The sequence below is a fragment of the Bos mutus genome, chromosome 25 (assembly GCF_027580195.1).
Source record: "Bos mutus isolate GX-2022 chromosome 25, NWIPB_WYAK_1.1, whole genome shotgun sequence".
NCBI classification, from domain to species: domain Eukaryota; kingdom Metazoa; phylum Chordata; class Mammalia; order Artiodactyla; family Bovidae; genus Bos; species Bos mutus.
In genome coordinates, this window is record NC_091641.1 from 20,234,633 (window position 1) to 20,254,561 (window position 19,929).

At 44.5% G+C, this 19,929-nt stretch overlaps 1 protein-coding gene across 2 annotated transcripts in view; it reads right to left on the bottom strand.

Moving 5' to 3' along the window:
* The window catches only part of PRKCB (protein kinase C beta), a 374,767-nt gene that overhangs the window by 97,756 nt on the left and 257,082 nt on the right, over positions 1–19,929 (bottom strand). For both annotated transcript variants that reach the window (XM_070362076.1, XM_070362075.1), the window contains exons 6-8: positions 19,365–19,521; positions 17,797–17,931; positions 5,825–5,921 (exon numbers count right to left, since the gene is read on the bottom strand). In XM_070362076.1, coding sequence (XP_070218177.1) covers positions 5,825–5,921; positions 17,797–17,931; positions 19,365–19,521 — 389 coding nt within the window. The remainder of the gene's footprint in view (positions 1–5,824; positions 5,922–17,796; positions 17,932–19,364; positions 19,522–19,929) is intronic.

Here is a 19,929-nt window from a genome sequence, read left to right on the forward strand (position 1 = left end):
TGACTCGGGGCCCACCTGATTCACACACTCCAATCTCCAGCCCGTGAAGATCCGTGTCCTGACCGTGCCTGGTTCCCAGTCCCTGTTCCAGCCCTGAGATCTGCTTCCCTCCACCTGCAGGGCCCAGCACACCCCCTGAAGGGGAAGGAGTGAGGCATGCTCACTCTCCCATTTCTCCCTTTGATTGCTTAGAGGAAAAATTTTTTCCTGTTCTTCAAGGAGCAGCAAGTGGGAAACAGCTTCATTCCTCAGTCCTGCAAGAAACCTTCTCTCTTCTGAATTCCACACTCCATCTCAATTTGCTTGTGTGACTTTCCTCTTAGGTAAAGTGGGCTTATGCTGTAGACGGATGTCTGTGTCCTCCCCAAAGCTGACACATGCTGACATCCTAACCCTCAAAGGTGATGGTGTTAGGAGGTGGGGCCTGCAGGAGGGGATTAGGTCATGAGGGTGGAGCCCTCACGGATGGGATTAGTGCCCCAATTAAAGAGACCCTAGAGAGTTCCTTTGCCCCTTTCACATGTGAGGACACAGTGATAAGATGACTATGGACCAGGAAGCAGACTCTCACCAGACAATTCTGCCAGCACCTTGACCCTAGACTCTCCAGCCTCCAGAACTATGAGAAATAAATGTCAGGCTATGGCTTTTTGTGATCAGAGCCTGAACTAAGCATGTTATCTTAGCCTCTACATGCTAGATCAGAAGTCTAATAGCCTGTTGGCCTGGTCTGCACTAATATTTACATTGCTTGACATCTGTTAAAAATTAGGAGCTGCTGCTGCTGCTGCTAAGTCACTTCAGTCATGTCTGACTCTGTGCAACCCCATATACGGCAGCCCACCAGACTGCCCCATCCCTGGGATTCTCCAGGCAAGAACACTTGAGTGGGTTGCCATTTCCTTCTCCAATGCACGAAAGTGAAAAGTGAAAGTGAAGTCACTCAGTCGTGTCCAACTCTTAGCGACCCCATGGTCTGCAGCCCACCAGGCTCCTCCATCCATGGGATTTTCCAGGCAGGAGTACTGGAGTGGGGTGAAGATACCATATTAAAAACCCAAATCCTTGCTTCTTCTAAAGAAGTAGATCTGGCAACACTGGGCCCATCCATAAGCCACCGTGCCTGTAGACGGGACATTCGGGCTCCAGTTTATCTCATTTACCGCTCTCACCACCAGCCCTGCTGTCTCACACCAAGCTCTCCCCACTCCTTGTTAAATGCCCAGATCCTAGACACTTTTGGGCTTGTGATCTTTGGAGAACAAGAATCCTGTCCTGTGTCCCTCTGAACTCCCAGCCACCTTGTGCCTAGCAAGGTCCTCCATCGAAGAGCAAACACATTTTAAAACTGAGGCCCAAATTTAAATGATCTTCTGTCTTGCTGGGCTGAATATGCCTTCAGAAACAGGATACACTAATGGTCGCCTTTTCATGTCTGCAATTTAGAGCCCCAGGACTCAGCGCTCAAAGAGAGAGCAGACAGAGGTGCTTCTGAGAAAGAGCCCTGCCTCTTGCCAGGCTGCGCCAGGGGAGGGTGAAGGCACCTGGGCTGCCAGGCTTCAGGGCTCCGTTTCAGATGAAGAATGCCTGTATTGGCTTAAACTAAACTCCTCTACCACCCCTACCCTCTGCAAGGAGCTCCTAGGGCACTTTCACACCCAACAGTGGTGGCAGAGACCCCAGTAGACTACAAGTCCACGCTGATGCTCTGAACCCCCAAGCAGCCCTTCCAAAGACCAGGAGGGGCAGGTCTGGAGCATTATTTATTCTGTATGTATTCTGGGAGGATGATAATGATGGGCTGACATCTAAATAATATCACATGCCAGGCTGATTTATTTATTCAATTTTTTTATTTGGCTGCACCAGGTCTTAGTTGCAACATGCGGGATCTAGTTCCCTGACCAGGGGTTGGAACCCCAACCCCTGCCCTGGGAGCACAGAGTCTTAGTCACTGGAGCACCAGGAAGTCCCCAGACTGTTTAAAGTGCATTGTTTCATTCACTGCCACAGACCCTCCAGAGAGCAGAAGTATCATGATACCCCCACTTTGCAGATGGGGAACCAAAAGCTCAGAGATAAAGTAACTTGCCTTCAGCACCCAGCAAGGAAGGGAAGAGCTGGGACTCAAATGCAGGCAAGCTGGCTCTCGAACCACCTGAACAGCACAGGCTACGCTGCACAGCTGTAGCCCCAGTCATCCAGCCAAGACCCTTTGGCGCCCCCCAACCCCCGCCCCTCTACACCTGGGCTGCTGGCCGCTGACACCTGTGACTCTGTCTACAGGCTCATTTCCTGACTGCAGGAGCAAGTATAGTCCACTGGCAGGCCAAGTTGAAACCGCTGACAAGCTAATTCCCCAGAAGCAGCCAGTGATGGAAGCGGGACTGGTGGATAATAATTCAGCTGCTTGCTCCTTGACTGGAAACCCTGTGACCCACGCTAAACCCCAGCTAAAGCAGGATTAAACTCCAGTTGCCCACAGTGGTATCTTGCTGATAGTACATCCTTTCCCAACTCGCTTCCTCTCCCTGCCTCACGTCCTCACTACGCTAGATGCTTCTCGGCGTCACTGCCAAGCTCCTCTGTCCATGGAATTCTCCAGGCAAGGATACTGGAGTGGGTTGCCACTCCCTCCTCCAGGGGATCTTCTCAACCCAGGGAGTGAACCTGAGTCTCTTATGTCTCCAGCGTGGCAGGTAGGTTCTTTACCACTAGCGCCACCTGAGAAGCCCCTAAAGAAACCATGTGGACTTGAATCCTGAGAGTCTGTTTCTGGGGAAACTCAAAGTGAGACAGCGACCAGCTGAGGGATGTTAGAAAGTTGCTTAACCTCTCTGGGTCTCAGTTTCCTCATCTGTAAAAGATAAAGGGGGATGATAGGAGTACCAACCAGTCAAGGTGGCTGTAAGGATTGAATTATATGAGTTAATACTTCTAAAACACTTAATAAAAGGCACATAGACTGAAGCGACTTAGCAGCAGCAGCAGCAGCAGCAGCAGTGAGCATTTTATTAAATCAAAAATTTCTCTGTAAATAGATAGCCAATGGGAATTTTCTGTATGACTCAGGAACTCAAACTGGGACTCTGGAATAATCTAGAAGGGTGGGAATGAGCGGGAGGTGGGAGGGAATGGGGGGGATATTAGAGAGGCAAAGGATATATGTACACCTGTGGTTAATTCATCATGATGTGTGACAGAAACCAAACCATTATTGTAAACCAATAATCAATTAATTAAAAATAACTATTAATAAAAAATTTAAAAATCAACCACCCAAAAAAAATGTCTACAACTCTCAGAAGACCCATTTGGAACCAAGCAAAATGGTGGAGCTTTCCCCAGCCTATCAGCAAGACCATGGCCGGACAGAAGTCCCCAAACAGCCTCCTCCGACGTCCTGAAACAGACCACGAGCAGTAACTTCACCAAGCTCACCCTACCATGAAATTCTATTATGCCAATTTCTGCAGCTCGATTTTACCGTCACTCAGAATTTCTCCAGATAAGAGGCTTGAAAGTAATTTCTGAGTCATTCTGGGTGCTAATTGGTTATTGCACAGGGATTACATTTCTCACGTTCAAGGTCAACTGAAATTCCTCTATGTGTCTGGGAACAATTTTCGGTCTCTTGGAAACATTTTTTTAATCAACAAACTATGGTGTGGAGCGATTACCACTCAGGCATAAACAAGCGTTTGCAGGCTCTTTCGGGAAATAAAGGGACACGTTTTGTTGCACGCAGATAAAACAGTCCTTTCCTTCAAGCCAGTAACTGGCCCAGACAAATGCTCTGTTCATGTAAGAAATGTTTTCCTGGGTGTTCTGAAATGTCACCCCAGCTGCCCTAAGACAGAAGAAATTATTTTGCAAAACTGAGACTTCATTTTATATAAGAAAACACTGGTCTTATTTTCTTTTTTTCATCCACAAGAGGACATTTTTAACTCCGCAGCAAACGGACACCACTCCATCAGAAAGTTGAGGGAAGGAACTGGAAAGAGCTCTGTGGAAGGCCTGCCCTCCAGCCCTACCTTTTTAAAAAAAAAAAAAAAATCAGTGTCCAGTTCTTTTTTATTTATTTATTTATTTTTGGCTATGCTGAGTCTTCGCTGCTGCACACGGGCTTTTCTTTAGTTGCAGCGAGCAGCGGCTACTCTTTGGCTGCAGTCCTCGGACTTCTCGTTGCAGAGGCTTCTCTTGCTGCGGAGCACAGGCTCTAGGGGCTCAGGCTTCAGTATTTTCAGCACCCGGACTCCGTGGTTGTGGTGTCCAGGCTTAGCTGCCCCGCAGCACGTGGGATCTTGTCAGACCAGGGATCAAATCCGTGTCCCCTGGATTGGCAGGCGCATTCTTAACCACTGGACCAGCGGGGAAGTTCCCAGTGTCCAGTTCTTAACTTTCATCCACTCATTTGGGCTTGAGTGGCCCTGTGAGGATGAACCTGTGATCGAGTTCCCTGGAGAATGACTGATGAGCCCACGGCCAACATGTTTACTCCACTTGCTTCCACGATGGGAAGTCCCACTGGGTCAGAACCATCACCAGGTTTTACGGAGGGTGCAGGCTCAAGACAAGGGTCAGGATCCAAGTACTATTTCTATCTAGCTGAGGGGACTCTAAGATAGTTCTTGGAATAAATGCCCAAACCCTTGCCAAAGCCAGCACTACTCTGACCCCCACCACCTCCCAGCCGCACTTTGAATTCAGACTTTGCTCTCTCTGCTCCAGCCACACTGGCCATCTTTGAGCATCCCATAGTTGCAACAGATCGCCCAACACAGGGCCTTTATATCTGCTCTCCTCTTGGAATGAAAGGCTTTTTCCCCCCTTTACTTGGTTAACCTCCTGTGTTGTTTCCTCAGAGGCTCCTTCCCTGCCCTCTCAGATGTTATATTTCCCTCTTACATCTTCTCAAAGCACCATGGACCTCTCTGTCACAGAACTTTACCTGGTCACGTTCTGCTTCTATTTGCTTGCGTGATTACTGGACAAATAACAATGACAGTAACCTATTTCATTTTAGATATTTCATACAATTTTTCAGAGTTAGTAGACCATCATTGCTTATCTAGAATTGATGATTTCCCATCAGACTTCGTATATTAAGTTCCTGTGAACAAAATAATGAGTTTTCCCTTATGAAACTACTTTAAAATCACTCAATACACACTTAATGAAAGAACTCAAACCTATTTCCCCAAAGCATTTTCTTTGTAAAACTGGGATATGTCCTACACACCTTCGCATCCCATATACATCCCAAACTCCTGGAAAATGGAGTTTATGTGGCCCCACAGGGGAGAAGGGGTTTGCCTGGGGTAGAAACAGACCAGCGCTACTGCCCAAGGTCAGAGCCAAGGGCTCCTAATCTTGGGAAGATGCACCTAAAGGTATTTCAAGCACAGTTAATTCCATGCGTTAATACAGCACCATCCCACCGACAACAGATCCAAATCCAAATTCCAGACCTCAGCAAGCCTACTTGACTCAGCTTCCAGAATATAATCACTACCTTATCCACTGTTTTCATTCATTGTTACTGACATTCCTGTCCAAGCCACCATCCAAATGACCCAGGTAGCGAATGAACACGTTTAAGGAAAGGTCTAAATCTGATTGAAGACAAGGAGGCAGAATGATGTCAGAAGGCAGGGAACACTTAATTGAGATCTTGAAGGATATGTAGTTTTCTGGGAGGTGGAACAACATTTCCAAGGCCCAGGATTGTGAAAGGCCTTGGTAGAAATCACACCACGAACAAGAAAAACAGTACGGAGGCAGACTCAGCTGGTTCCCACGATGCTGAAAGACATCTCACCTCGAATTTCTGTCGCAGTTCCTCGTTGCCCTCACTGCCTTCCGGTGGCACGGGCACGTTGAAGTACTCGCCTTCCTCCTGGCTCAGTAACTTAAACCTAAAGGGAGCAAAGGAAAGACAAACTCCATGATGCTACTTCATATTCTGATGATTAGGATAAGGGAGAGGGGTCTACAGAAAACTGCTTTAAAAACATGTGTTGATGGGTGTTTGGTTTGGGGATGTATCTGTGTGTGTGTGTGGGTGGGTGTGTGTGTGTAGGTAGGTATATTATGTGTATGTATGTGCAGAGAAACTTTTGTTTGCAGCAGAGAAAGGTTTATTGCAGGGCCACACAAGGAGAACAGGTGGCTCATATGCAAAAAACTCAAATTCCCCGGTGGTTTTCCAGGAAGAGGTTTGCTTTTCTTTTTAACTTTTTGTTTTATATTGGAGTATAGCTGATTAACAATGTTGTAATAGTTTCAGGTGGATGGAAAAGGGACTCAGCCATATAAATATATATATATATATATACACACACACACATACATGTGTCCATTCTCCCCTAAACTCCCCTCCCATCCAGGCTGCCACATAGCATTGAGCAAAGTTCCCTGTGCTATACAGTATGACTCTGTTGATTATCCATTTTAAATATAACAGTATTTACATGTCAATTCCACACTCCCTATCTCTTCCCTCATTTATATTTTTATAACCATCAGAAAGACATCAGAAAAAATATGTTTATAGAATGCAAAGTTCTTTGTCAGCCTGTACACACACATAGACACACAGGATTTTCTTGGTTATAACAGTCATTGTTTCTATCCATTTTGCGGGGCCCATTAATGGATGTTAGAGTTGGACCATAAAGAAAGCTGAGTGTTGAAGAACTAATGCTTTTGAATTGTGGTGCTGGAGAAGACTCCTGAGAGTCCCTTGGACAGCAAGGAGATCAAACCAATCAACTGATTATTCATTGGAAGGACTGATGCTGAAGCTCCAATACTTCAGCAGCCTGATGCAAAGAGCCCACTCATTAGGAAAGACCTTGATGCTGGGAAAGATTGAGGGCAAGAAGAGAAGTTGAGATGGCTAGATAGCATTACCAACTCAATGGACATGAGTTTGAGCAAATTCTAGGAGATAGTGAAGCAGAGAAGCCTGGCGTGCTGCAATTCATGAGGTCGCAAAGAATCGGACACGACTTAGTGACTGACAACAAGTGCGTGCTTTCTAATTCTGAAAGAAGGCTGATGTATCACGCTGTATCACTGTATCTCGCTGTCCCAGCATTCCTACCCCCTTCCACTGTAACACACTGCCACCTTGCCACTCAGCACTCGGCAGCGCTTGGAAGACTATGGACTTCACTCAATGATGCTGTTTTTCTACACAGACACCTTCCCAAAGTGTCTGGTAGTCAAGCTCCTGAGAAAGTACACAAGTCCTGGAGTCAAACCATGCCTGGGTCCAAATTTCACCTCTTCCCTTGCCTCTTTGGGTAATTGAATGAGCTAGGAAGATCCCTCGAGCCTTGATTCTTCTCATCTATAAACAGGAATAAAAGCCTTTTCCATAGGATCATGGTGAAGTTGACACGTGATGATGTATGTAAGATGATAAGCCTGGTGGCTGGCATTTTGTTGTTACTCAGTCGTGTCCGTCTCCTTGTGACCCCATGGACTGCAGCATGCAAGGCTTCTCTGTCCTTCGTCTCCTGGAGCTTGTTCAAACTCATGTCCACTGAGTCGGTAATGCCATCCAACCATCTTGTTCTCTGTCATCTCCTTCTCCTTCTGCCTTCAATCTTTACCGGCATCAGAGTCGGCTCTTCACATCAGGTAGTCAAAGTACTGGAGTTTCAGCTTCAGCATCAGTCCTTTCAATTAATATTCAGGACTGATTTCCTTTAGGATGGACTGGTTGGATATCCATGCAGTCCAAGGGACTCTCAAGAGTCTTCTCCAACACCACAGTTCAAAAGCATCAATTCTTTGGCGCTCAGCCTTCTTTATGGTCCAACTCTCACATCCATGTGTGACTGCTGGAAAAACCATAGCTTTGACTAGACAGACCTTTGTGGGCAAAGTAATGTCTCTGCTTTTCAAAATGCAGTCTAGGTTGGTCATAGCTTTTCTTCCAAGGAGCAAGTGTCTTTTAATTTCATGGCTGCAGTCACCATGCAGCAATTTTGGAGCCCAAGAAAATAAAATCTGGCATTTAGCAAGTGTTTAATAAAAGGCATCATCATCATTGTTACTGATATTCATATTATTATAATAAACAAAATGGTTTCAATTTGTTTCTAGACCACAAAGATATTTTCATCTAGTCAGACTGAGATGAGCGTGAGGAAGGAAAAGGGACATTCCAAAGACAATTAAGTCATTGGGCGAAAAAAGAACCCCAAATTCTTCACTCCCAAAGACTTCCTAAGCAAAATTTACAGTTTTCATCACAATGTTTTTCTCCATTCACAAATCTTCCTCGGCAGCTTCTAAAAATAGACAGATAGGTGACTCAAAGCCAAGATGCCAGTTTGAGCCCAGACGCCTCCACATTTAATAGTCAATGCTCATCTTCCAAACTTCCACTGAAATTACCCAAAGAAATATAAAAATAAGAACATCTGTATCTTTGCTGGAAATCAAGAAGGGTGCTATCCACAAAGCAGGGACTTCCAGGAAGTTCCACAAATTAAAGTGCTAGTAAGAGAGCATGGAGCAGTCTTTGGCAAAATTCATTCACCTTTGTGGATTTTGCTAAATCTGGATGTTATTATCAACTTAATGCTTTCATTTAATCACCTCTTTTTTAAATAATAAATTCACTTTAAAAGGACACTCTATATCTCTTCCTTGTAAAGAAAACCAATATCATTTGTTAAGCAGAAACTACGTATGTGTGAAAAATTAAACACATGCAAATCAAAGTTACTCATACATGTGGCTGATTCACTTTGTTGTACAGCCAAAAATGACATAACATTGTAAAGCAATGATACTCTAATAAAAAGTGAAAAAAAAAAAAAACCAAGTAGATGGTATTGCTTACCAAAGGCTCTGAGACTAACGCCTGCCCCCCTACTTTGTTAAAATGGGAGCTCAGCAAACAGCAAGGGTTAAAGAGCATTTAGAATACATCAGGGCCCTCTGAGAGTTTCTCTGCAGCAAACTCAAGAACTGAAGCAACACCAACAGAAGAATAGTTTTGTCCAGTTACAGTTCTATATGGCCAGCATCTCAACCATGCACTACCTAATCCATTTGGAGTAGAAAGTATTTTGGAAGATATATGTTAAGAGGGATTGACCAGCTGTGATCAGTCAATGGGAACCTCACAGGACCCCACTAGTAACCCTGGATCAGACCACCAGAGATAGGATGAGGATCACTAATTTTGATCCATATTCAGGAGGTACAGGACACACCAGCGCCTGGGGCATTGGTCAAAACAAGAGCCCCCCACCCCTCACATTTGCTGTGGCCAGTACGCTGTCACTATGGCCTCTGGATATGGACAGTGAACCCATCAGAAAGGAGGAACAGGGATCCCTTCTAGCTTTGAGATGCACAAACCCAGCAGGCAGAAGATGCCCCACCACCAGGTAGCAGGGCTGCCTGCTGTGCAGCTGTCTCAGGTCATAGCCCTCCCCCTGGTATCTACAGGACCGGGACCCCAGACCTGACAAAGAAGAATTTCAAAAATACAAAAGACTTCTTTGTCCCTTCATCTGGGTATGATAGATTAGAACAGGACACTCAGGTTTCTTGGGCTTCCCTGGTAGCTCAGACGGTAAAGAATCTGCCTGAAATGCAAGAGAACTAGGTTCAATCCCTGGGTCGGGAAGATCCCCTGGAGAAGGGCACGGCAACCCACTCCAGAGTTCTTGCCTGGCGAATGCCGTGGACAGAGGCGCCTGGACCATTACAGTCCATGGGGTTGCAAAGAGTCAGACATGACTGAGCGACTAACACATACACACACACTCACATTTCTATGCTCACCATTCTATGTGGAGGGCACATGAACAACCTCTCTCAAATAAAGAGAAACAACGAGGAATCCAGTTTCCATGAAATAGAACCAGTGTCAAAAGAAACAAAATTCCAAACAATATCTAACTCATATTTTCAGTGAGTTCCAAGAGGTGAATGCATCTATGAAGCAGGAACAATTTGAACTTAGGAAAAACTACTTTCAGAAAAAATACATATATAATTCTAAGTTTTAAAATCCATTGGAGACAGTGAACACTAGGATGGATAATCCAGTGAACAATTAGGGCATTAGAGGACAAACTTGAGAACTTTTCCTGGCAGTTGGCTTGATATTTATTATGCTAATTAGATTTGAATGGAATGTTTTATATACCACTAAGAAAAAAATGCATATTCCCAAAATTAACATACAACATGAAAGAAGGGAATATTGCAACGCATATTTCAGCAAAGACAGTATTATCCCTCTTATATAAAAACGTCTAAATTAGTAAGAAAATAATAGGCAAAACACAGTACACAGTCGCTTATGAAAACAAAAAAAAGGCAATATACAAATGAAAGCATTCAACGTAATTAGTAACAAATGTATGTAAATAATAAACATTTATATTATTAAAGTACATATAAAATGTATATCACATTATGCATGTATATTATCTAAATATATATATATATATATTTAGTAACAAAATATGTATAGCTTCTGCATCATCTTTGAAATTTATAATACCAGATGTTGACAAGCGTGGGTGAAAGGAAAAGTCTCACACAGCACTGGTGAGAATGTAAATTAACTGAAAAAAATGATAGAACAATATGGTAAATACTTTAATAATGCATATATCCTCAAAGCTACTGATTCCAGGCTTAAGAATTTATTAGGAAATAATTAAGGCAAGGGCTTCCCAGGTGGTTCAGTGATAAAGAATCTGCCTGCTAATGCAGGAGACACAGGTTTGATCCTTGCATCGGGAAGATCCCCCTGAGAAGGAAATGGCAACCCATTCAGGTATTCTTGCTTAGAAAAATCCCATGGACAGTCCATGGGGTCACAAAAGTCGGACACAACTTAGCGACTGAGATATTTAAAGCAAAGGTTTCACTTATAAGTATATTTACTGTAGAATTATTTATATAGGTAAACATTGCACATCTTATAATAAGAATATTATTATGTAAGTTGAGGCATAGCTATAAGAATGGGATATGTGAGGCTACTAAAAAGATGTTGCCCAAGATTACAAATAGTAAATAAATCTTTCTATTGAAATGTACACAGAACAATTGGCAACACTGACCATACACTAAGCTAAATTGAAAAAAAAAAGAATGGCAAGGAAAACATGAAAAATGCACAGGCCATATTCTCTGGCTATAAAGCACAAAAACTGTCACTGAACATTAGTAATAAAAAGGTAAACAAAAAGTTAAGACTTTACGTTAAGTTATAGCCTCTAGCTATAAAACATGCCTAAGGAAAAGCATGTTAGAAAGAAAATTAAAAATACAACTGCAAACTTCGAGTAAGCCACAAAAGCTCAATGCGATGTATCAAAACAGAAATTTCTGTTCCCGCCAATGCTTGCCTGTTATTTTTAAAGAGCAGCGTAAGTTAAGAGAGAAAAAAATAAATTAGCCAAATATTCAACTGAAATTCAAAGACAACCACAAAACAAACCTACGGGAAAGGAGAAAACAGAAACACAGAACTGATATACAAATCCCAGACTCTTTGAAGAAATAAAAAAAAACAACAACAGTGAAACAGATAAACTTCTGAAAAAACAAGGGGAAGGAAAGAACACGGTATAAAGACACAAAATTAGAAACAAAGGAGAGGGTTTGACAACAGACACAGAACTGGCAGCAGAGCAGCAGATGCGGGCCCAGGGCTGGTGCGTCACATCTGGACGCGTTCCTTGCTGTTTCTGCCAGGCGGCCTTAAATGAGAACCGCAGAAGAGCAGGGAGCACTCGTCCCCTTCCAGAGGGGCACACTGAGTCTCACAGAGGGAATGGGACACACCCTAGATAGCACAAGGTTAAAAGAATTCCTGGGTCGGGACTTCCCCGGTGGTCTGGTGGTTTAGAATCCACCTTGCAATGCAGGGGGCGTGGGTTCAATCCCTGGTCGGGGAACTAAGATCCCACGTGCCATGGAGCAACTTAGCCTGTTCACCCCAACTAGAGAGTCCATGTGCCACAATGAAAGATCCCGCATGACGCAACTAAGACCCAATGCAGATGAATGAATAAATGTTTAAAAAAATATATCTGTTAAAAAAAAAAAATACCTGGGTCAAGAACCCAAATTTCTAGCATTTGGTATATTTCAAGGTAAGACAGCATCATAGATATCTTGGCCCTACATGGCCCTACATCTGAAAAGGACTTTTATCTACAGCATCTGAAGAGGGCTTTTATTTTTGTAGAAGTTCCCTTCCTACTATTATTTCATCAACTTTGCAACTATCCCAAGAGATAGATGGAGGCAGGTTGCTATAATTACTCCTGATGAATGGAATCAGACCTGCTAAGAAGGCTGTGGTACAGGTGGCGAAGTCTGAGGTCACAAGGCATCTAACTGGTCAGAAGAGCCAAGCTTCCAGTCTGCCTTCTAGGCCCCCACCATACCGGGGGTAGAATGGGATGTGTAGGTGCTTAGATGCTGGCATCACAGAGACCTGGACCTGATCCCCAGCACTGTTACTGATGTGCTGTGTGCACCTCACCCCCGATCAACTACTCTGATCCAGGGAACAATGTTCCACCCAGCAGTGCTGGGAGAATTAAAAGCTGATGGAAGTGTAAATGCAGTCATATTTGGACTTACTCCTGGTGGCCCGTCCCTTATCATCAAGCCATTCTGTCCTCTCTGCACTCTGCCGTTTGCTTCAGGGGAGGAGACATGGCGGGCGCTGGCCCAGGAAGAAGGATGTGGCCCTTGTGGGAGACAGCCTGGCCCTTAGGGGCCTGGAGAACCACGTGAAGGAGACAGGGGAGGACGGGGTGAAAGCAGAGGGCTTGGGCCCCCTGCCTCCAGAGCCCTGGGCAGAGACCTGCACAGAGGGCCACAAGCATAGCAGCAGCTGCAGAGGGAAAGACAGAGGGCTCTGAGATGGAGCTCCTGGATCTCCACGCAGGAGACTCAAAAAATGAGAGGTCATGGAAGCGCTGATCAGGGTGGGGCCTGGCAGTGGCCCACGGGGCGGGACAAAGAGGACAGGCACTGTGAAGGGACCTCACAATCAGAGGCAACAGCCGAGGACCTGGGATTCCAGCACAAAGCCAGAAGGATGCCCCCACAGCTGGGGGCTTGGGGAGAGAACTGTCCTGCCTCTGTGGGCGCTGGTTCAGGGACCAGGCAGGGTTGATCACCCTGCAGCAATGAAGCCCAGAAGCCACCATCTACAGTGAAGGTTCCCTTCTCCTCGGCCTCCAGGAGGTCACAAAACCGCATAAGAAAGTCTAGGTCCATTATAGAAAATAAAGCAGCTATATTTTTTCCCCACATCTGACTAACACTGTATCAATGTATGACTTCAGGACACCTGGGAAGAGATCAGCCCAGAGCCTGGCACTAGAAAGAGTCAATAAGAGGCAGCTATTGTTATCATAATTATTATTATTATGTTCTCTCCTGTCTCATTTATACCCCCAGGGATCATGCATTCTTTCTGTTTAACCTCTTTACACTTGATTTAAAGAGGAAGGAACAAGCAATCTGAGTAGCAATGCTGAGAGCCTGCAAAGTCAAATCATCCAGACGTCAAGAAAAATTATCCAGAACTTGGGGAAGAGGCAAAATGATGATGGTGTGACCTTTTAATGTCATGCTTGAGCATTTTCTAATTAGTTATCTCCTTCCTCTTGGTCCTATTATTTATTATTCACAATCCAGTAAGATACAGATGGTCTCCCAAGTCTGCAAAGACAGATGTCAACTTTTAGAAATCCGAGGTGAGATTTTGTTCTTCGGTCTGGTAGATACAATAACCTCCAAAATTGTGATTTTACTGCCCTGTTTAACAGCAGCCAGTTTTACATCTAACTTAGCCAAGTTATTTCAGCATTCCTTTGTCTGAAAGTATAAGTGAAAGTGTTAGTTGCTCAGTTGTGTCCAACTCTCTGTGATCCATGGACTAGAGCCCACCAGGTTCCTCTGCCCGTGGAATTCTCCAGGCAAGAATACTGGGTAGCCATTCCCTTCTCCAGGGATTTTCCTGGTCCAGAGATCAAACCCATTCTTTACCATCTGAGCCACCAGGGAAGCCTGAAAAAAATTCCTCAAACCTATGGAATTAGGCATTCATCTTCCCAGCTTCCTCACTCATGAGCCAAGGAAAACTTTAACAAATGCTCATTATCTTTTTTTATGAGAATTATGTCTTTAACTTTTGTGATTGGGCTTTAGCACACTTCTTTTTAAATTTTTTTAAAAAAATGTCTTGGAGTATATTTGATTTATAATGTTGATTATACAGCAAAGTGTATTAATTATACATATACCTATATCCACTGTTTTTTAGATTCTTTTTCCATATAGGTCATTACAGAACACTGGGTAGACTTCCTTGTGCTATACAGTAAGTACTTATTATTAATAGTTATCTATTTTATATATAGAATGTGCGTGCCTGCTCTTTCATGTCTGACTTTGTGACCCCATGGACTGTAGCCAACCAGGCTCCTCTGTCCATGGGATTTTCCAGACAAGAATACTGGATTTTCCATACAAGAATACTGGAGTGGGTTGCCATTTTCTTCTCCAGGGTATCTTCCTGACCCAGATATCGAATCCATGTCTCCTGCATTGGCAGGCATACCAGAGTTACCTGGGAAGCCCCATTTTATGTATAGTAATGTGTCTATATCAATCCCAATCTCCTAATTTATCCCTCCTATCCTCCCCTCCACCCCCAGTAACCATAAGTTTGTCTTCTGCTTCTGTAACTCTGTTTGTTTGTAGATAAGTTCCCCCAAAAGGGTACAAGTGAACTTATCAGCACACTTTTTTTATGGTCTCAGCTTCTGCATCCTTTCACGTCTCTCACCATGTAGTCACTGATTAGTTATTTGTATGATTTCTTCTTCAAGGTTTCGCATTCTTTTCTAGAAGCTAAGTTTCACAAGGGCATGTCTGTCTTATACTTGATATATTTCTAATGACTAGGATGGAGTGAGCACAAATAAATAAAGTGAATAAATGCCTATGATAAATGTGGAGGAGAGACAAGGAAGTTGTAAGGCGGACAATGGAAAGGACGTGAGGTCCCTTGTGAGCTTCCGATGATCCATTCTCTTTCTTGCTAAACCAGTTTGGTTCTGATTGTCTTTCACTTATAACTGAAAAAGTCCAGAGCAAGGACCATTCAGAAATGACACAATTTCTCTTAAAGAGACAGGACCCCTGCCAAATTACTACTTCTCCCATAGTTCTAGTGTCAAGGTGGACCATCTCTTCTGACTCCTCTGCTCAGATAACTGGGAAAGAAACAGTCACCAAAGAGGACCTACCCAGCCTCTTCGCCGGGAATATTGGGCAAAGATGTTGTTGTTGTTAGAAGCAAACATGCCAGAACAAGGGAGATACTGCAGCTGACTGAAAGTAACCAGGACTTCCCAGGTGGCGCTAGTGGTAAAGAACCCACCTGACAATGCAGCAGATATAACAGATGAGGGTTCCATCCCTGGGTCAGGAAGATCCCCCGGAGGAGGACATGGCAACCCACTCCAGTATTCTTGCCTGGAGAATCGCCATGGACAGAGGAGCCTGGCGGGTCCACAAGATCACAAAGAGTCAGAAAGAACTGAAGCAATTTAGCGTGAGTGACAGTAACCCCCCAGTACTGTGGTGGCCAGGCTTGGTAAGCAGTCCCAGTGAAGAGGCATCTTCTTAAGGAGTCAAAATCTAACAGTGAATTAAACATACATTTTAAATACAGTGTGAGAGCCATTTTAGTGCTCATGGGGCCTCTTAAGTCATACTGTTGTGTAAAGTGGGACAGATGTAAAACCATAGGGACTAATGAGGACTGCAGCAAATGGGATTCCCTGGTTGCTCCATCACTAAAGAATCTGCCTGCAATGTAGGAGACCTGGGTTCAATCCCTGGGCCAAGAAGATCCTATGGAATAGGAAAACAGCAACCCACTCCAGTGTTCCTGCCTGAAACATTTCATAGACAGAGGAGCCTGGTGGGCTACAGTCCATGGAGTGATAAGAGTTAGATACAACTTAGCCGACTAGACCACCACCACCACCACATCCTGTCAAAAGTCAGTATTAACTACTCAGCTGTTCTCACTTGTTACCCTGTAGGCCCAAACTTTTATTGAAAATTTCCTGAGTTTGAAAATACTGACAACTAATTCTTTCTTTTTTTTTTTTTTGCACGGAAAAGTCTAGGAAAGTGAAGTTGCTCAGTCGTGTCCGACTCTTTGTGACTCCATGGACTGTAGCCTACCAGGCTCCTCTGTCCATGGAATTTTTGCATGAGGACTAAGTAAAATGTTATCTATACGGCAATCCCAAAGAAAGGCAATGCCAAAGAATGCTCAAACTACTGCACAATTGCACTCATTTCACATGCTAGTAAAGTAATGCTCAAAATTTACCAAGCCAGGCTTCAGCAATACGTGAACTGTGAACTTCCAGATGTTCAAGCTGGTTTTAGAAAAGGCAGAGGAACCAGAGATCAAATTGCCAATATCCACTGGATCATGGAAAAAGCAAGAGAGTTCCAGAAAAACATCTATTTCTGCTTTATTGACTATGCCAAAGCCTTTGACTGTGTATCACAATAAATGGTGGAAAATTCTGAAAGAGATGGGAATACCAGACCACCTGACCTGCCTCTTGAGAAACCTATATGCAGATCAGGAAGCAACAGTTAGAACTGGACATGGAACAACAGACTGGTTCCAAATAGGAAAAGGAGTTCGTCAAGGCTGTATATTGTTTATTTAACTTATATGCAGGGTACATCATGAGAAACGCTGGACTGGAAGAAGCACAAGCTGGAATCAACATTGCCAGGAGAAATATCAATAACCTCAGATATGCAGGTGACACCACCCTTATGGCAGAAAGTGAAGAGGAACTAAAAAGCCTCTTGATGAAAGTGAAAGAGGAGAGTGAAAAAGTTGGCTTAAAGCTCAACATTCAGAAAACTAAGATCATGGCATCTGGTCCTATCACTTCATGGGAAATAGATGGGGAAACAGTGGAAACAGTGTCAGACTTTATTTTGGGGGGCTCCAAAATCACTGCACATGGTGATTGCAGCCATGAAATTAAAAGACGCTTACTCCTTGGAAGGAAAGTTATGACCAACCTAGATAGCATATTCAAAAGCAGAGACATTACTTTGCCAACAAAGGTCCGTCTAGTCAAGGCTATGGTTTTTCCAGTGGTCATATATCGATGTGAGAGTTGGACTGTGAAGAAAGCTGAGTGCCGCAGAATTGATGCTTTTGAACTGTGGTGTTGGAGAAGACTCTTGAGAGTCCCTTGGACTGCAAGGAGATCCAACCAGTCCATTCTAAAGGAGATCAGTCCTGGGTGTTCATTGGAAGGATTGATGCTAAAGCTGAAACTCCAAAACTTTGGCCACCTCATGCGAAGAGTTGACTCACTGGAAAAGACCCTGATGCTGGGAGGGATTGGGGGCAGGAGGAGAAGGGGACGACAGAGGATGAGATGGCTGGATGGCATCACCGACTCGATGGACACGAGTTTGAGTGAACTGCGGGAGTTGGGAGTTGGTGATGGACAGGGAGGCCTAGCGTGCTGGGACTCATGGGGTCGCAAAGAGTCGGACACAACTGAGTGACTGAACTGAACTGATGTGGCAGAGCCAATCTACCAGCTTTCACTTGTGATTCTGCTTCAGTCTTTCGGAGAAAAAGGGAACCATTCTTGATCTCAGGTTTCGATGGATCAAGCTGTACTGTTGCTCTCAAAGTGAAAGCTTCCTTACCAGCCATCAACACCAGCTTTCTGCAGTTCAGAAATCCCAAACGACAAAGATCCCATGAAGTCATTTCTGCTGGTCAGATCCCAATCCCAAATCTCTACAGACAGTCTCCTGTCTTTGTCCGATTCTTTCAGCTGGCTGCAAGGAGGGAAAAAAAAAAGTCAGTGAGGTTACCGTGATTTCTCAAGCATATGAAATGTACAAGAGGCAAAGCCTGAAGGTAGCAACGTTTAAAGATTACAAGCTGTTGCAAGAAACAAATTCAGTTTTCATCCCGGGCAAGCTCCCTAGGGAGGCAGAGCTTTTCTGTTTTACAGCCTGTGGTTAAACAGGAAGAGGACCCAGGCGAGCTCTGACCAGGCAGTTCTAACCACTTGCGCTGCCGTATGTCCTGGATCCACGATGTTCAGGAAATCCTACTGACACAGTCACTCTAAGAACTATGAATGCCAGTCCTGTAATTATGTGAGTGTTTGCACACATGCAGGTTGATAATGAGGTTGAGGAAATGTATGAAGGAAAGAGTCTTGCTGGGGCCAGTCTGGGGAAAATTGTTCTAGGGCATGTCCTTGATGGAGGCTGAGATGAGCCCCCAGTTTTGCTCTGAGAGGGGAAGGAGGAAACGGGGCACCACAAGAAGTCATGCTTTTGGCCCATGATCCCTGAAGTTGGAGGGCTTCCTTGGTGGCTCAGACAGTAAAGAATCTACCTGCAGTGCAGGAGACTAGGGTTCTATCCCTGGGTCAGGAAGATCCTCTGGAGAAGGGAATGGCTACCCACTCCAATATTCTTACCTAGGAAGTTCCATGGACAGAGGAACCTGGCAGGATACAATCCATGGGGTCACAAAGAGTTGGATACAACTGAGCAATTAACACATTCACTTTTCCCTGGAGTTGGACTGTCACTGAATCCCATCCTTCCCTGTTCTTGTTGTGGGATACTGGCCTGTTCTTTAACCTCTTAAAGCCCCGTTGGTAAAATGGGGATGAAATGACTAGTGTAGCCAGATCCCTTAATACAGTGCTTGTTATAAACAGCACATGCTCAGTAACTGTCGGCTGATGTATCTCATAATTGTTAGCTCAGATGCATCAAAAAGTGATGCCATGTTCTTGGAGCACTAGCCAGGGAAGACCCTGCATGGCAGCTAGCAAAGAGCTCCCAGCAGGTGGCTGGCGGCTGGCCCAGCATCAGCCACACACACAGCCCTAAGCAGGTCATCCCCACACCCTATGGGTTGCATTCTATGTTTGCTGAGACCCAGAGCAACTCCCACAATTTGGCTTCACCTAGCAACACATCACAGTATTTTCCACTCCCCCACATCAGAGACATTCTCAATACTGTATATGAAAAAAGCTCCAATTTTTACTTGGCTTGCAATGCAAAACTGCAGGTGGAGAGGAAGGAAAGAAGGAAGAAAGGAAGAGAGGAAGGGAGAAAGGGAGGGAGAGAAGGAGTCAGGGACAGAGGGAAGGAAAGACAGGCTGGTAAAGGACCTTCCCAATCTCAGGTGGTCCACAACCCAACCTTGCCACCCAGACTGGGATGCAGTAATTTTAACTTACAATCTAAATGTTTCGTTCCACTCGGGGTTGAGGGAGCACTTGATGGTCTTGGTCTTCTGCTTGCTCTCACTCTTGGGATCAGGAATCAGTTTCAGTTTCACGTAAGGATCTGACAAGCCATTAGGATCCATAGGTACAAGGTTTTTAGCATCTCTTACTAAAAACAGAAAGAAAATAAACAAACCAGTTTTAACATTAATATCTATAAAGAAAGCTGAGTGCCAAAGAATTGATGCTTTTGAACTGTGGTGTTGGAGAAGACTCTTGAGAGTCCCTTGGACTGCAAGGAGATCCAACCAGTCCATCCTAAAGGAGATCAGTCGTAGGTGTTCATTAGAAGGACTGATGTTGAAGCTGAAACTCCAATACTTTGGCCACTTGATGTGAAGAGCTGACTCATTTGAAAAGACCCTGATGCTGGGAAAGATTGAGGGCAGGAGGAGAAGGGGATGACAGAGGATGAGATGGTTGGATGGCATCACTGACTCAATGGACATGGGTTTGGATAGACTCCAGCAGTTGGTGATGGACAGGGAAGCCTGGCGTGCTGTGGTTCATGGGGTTG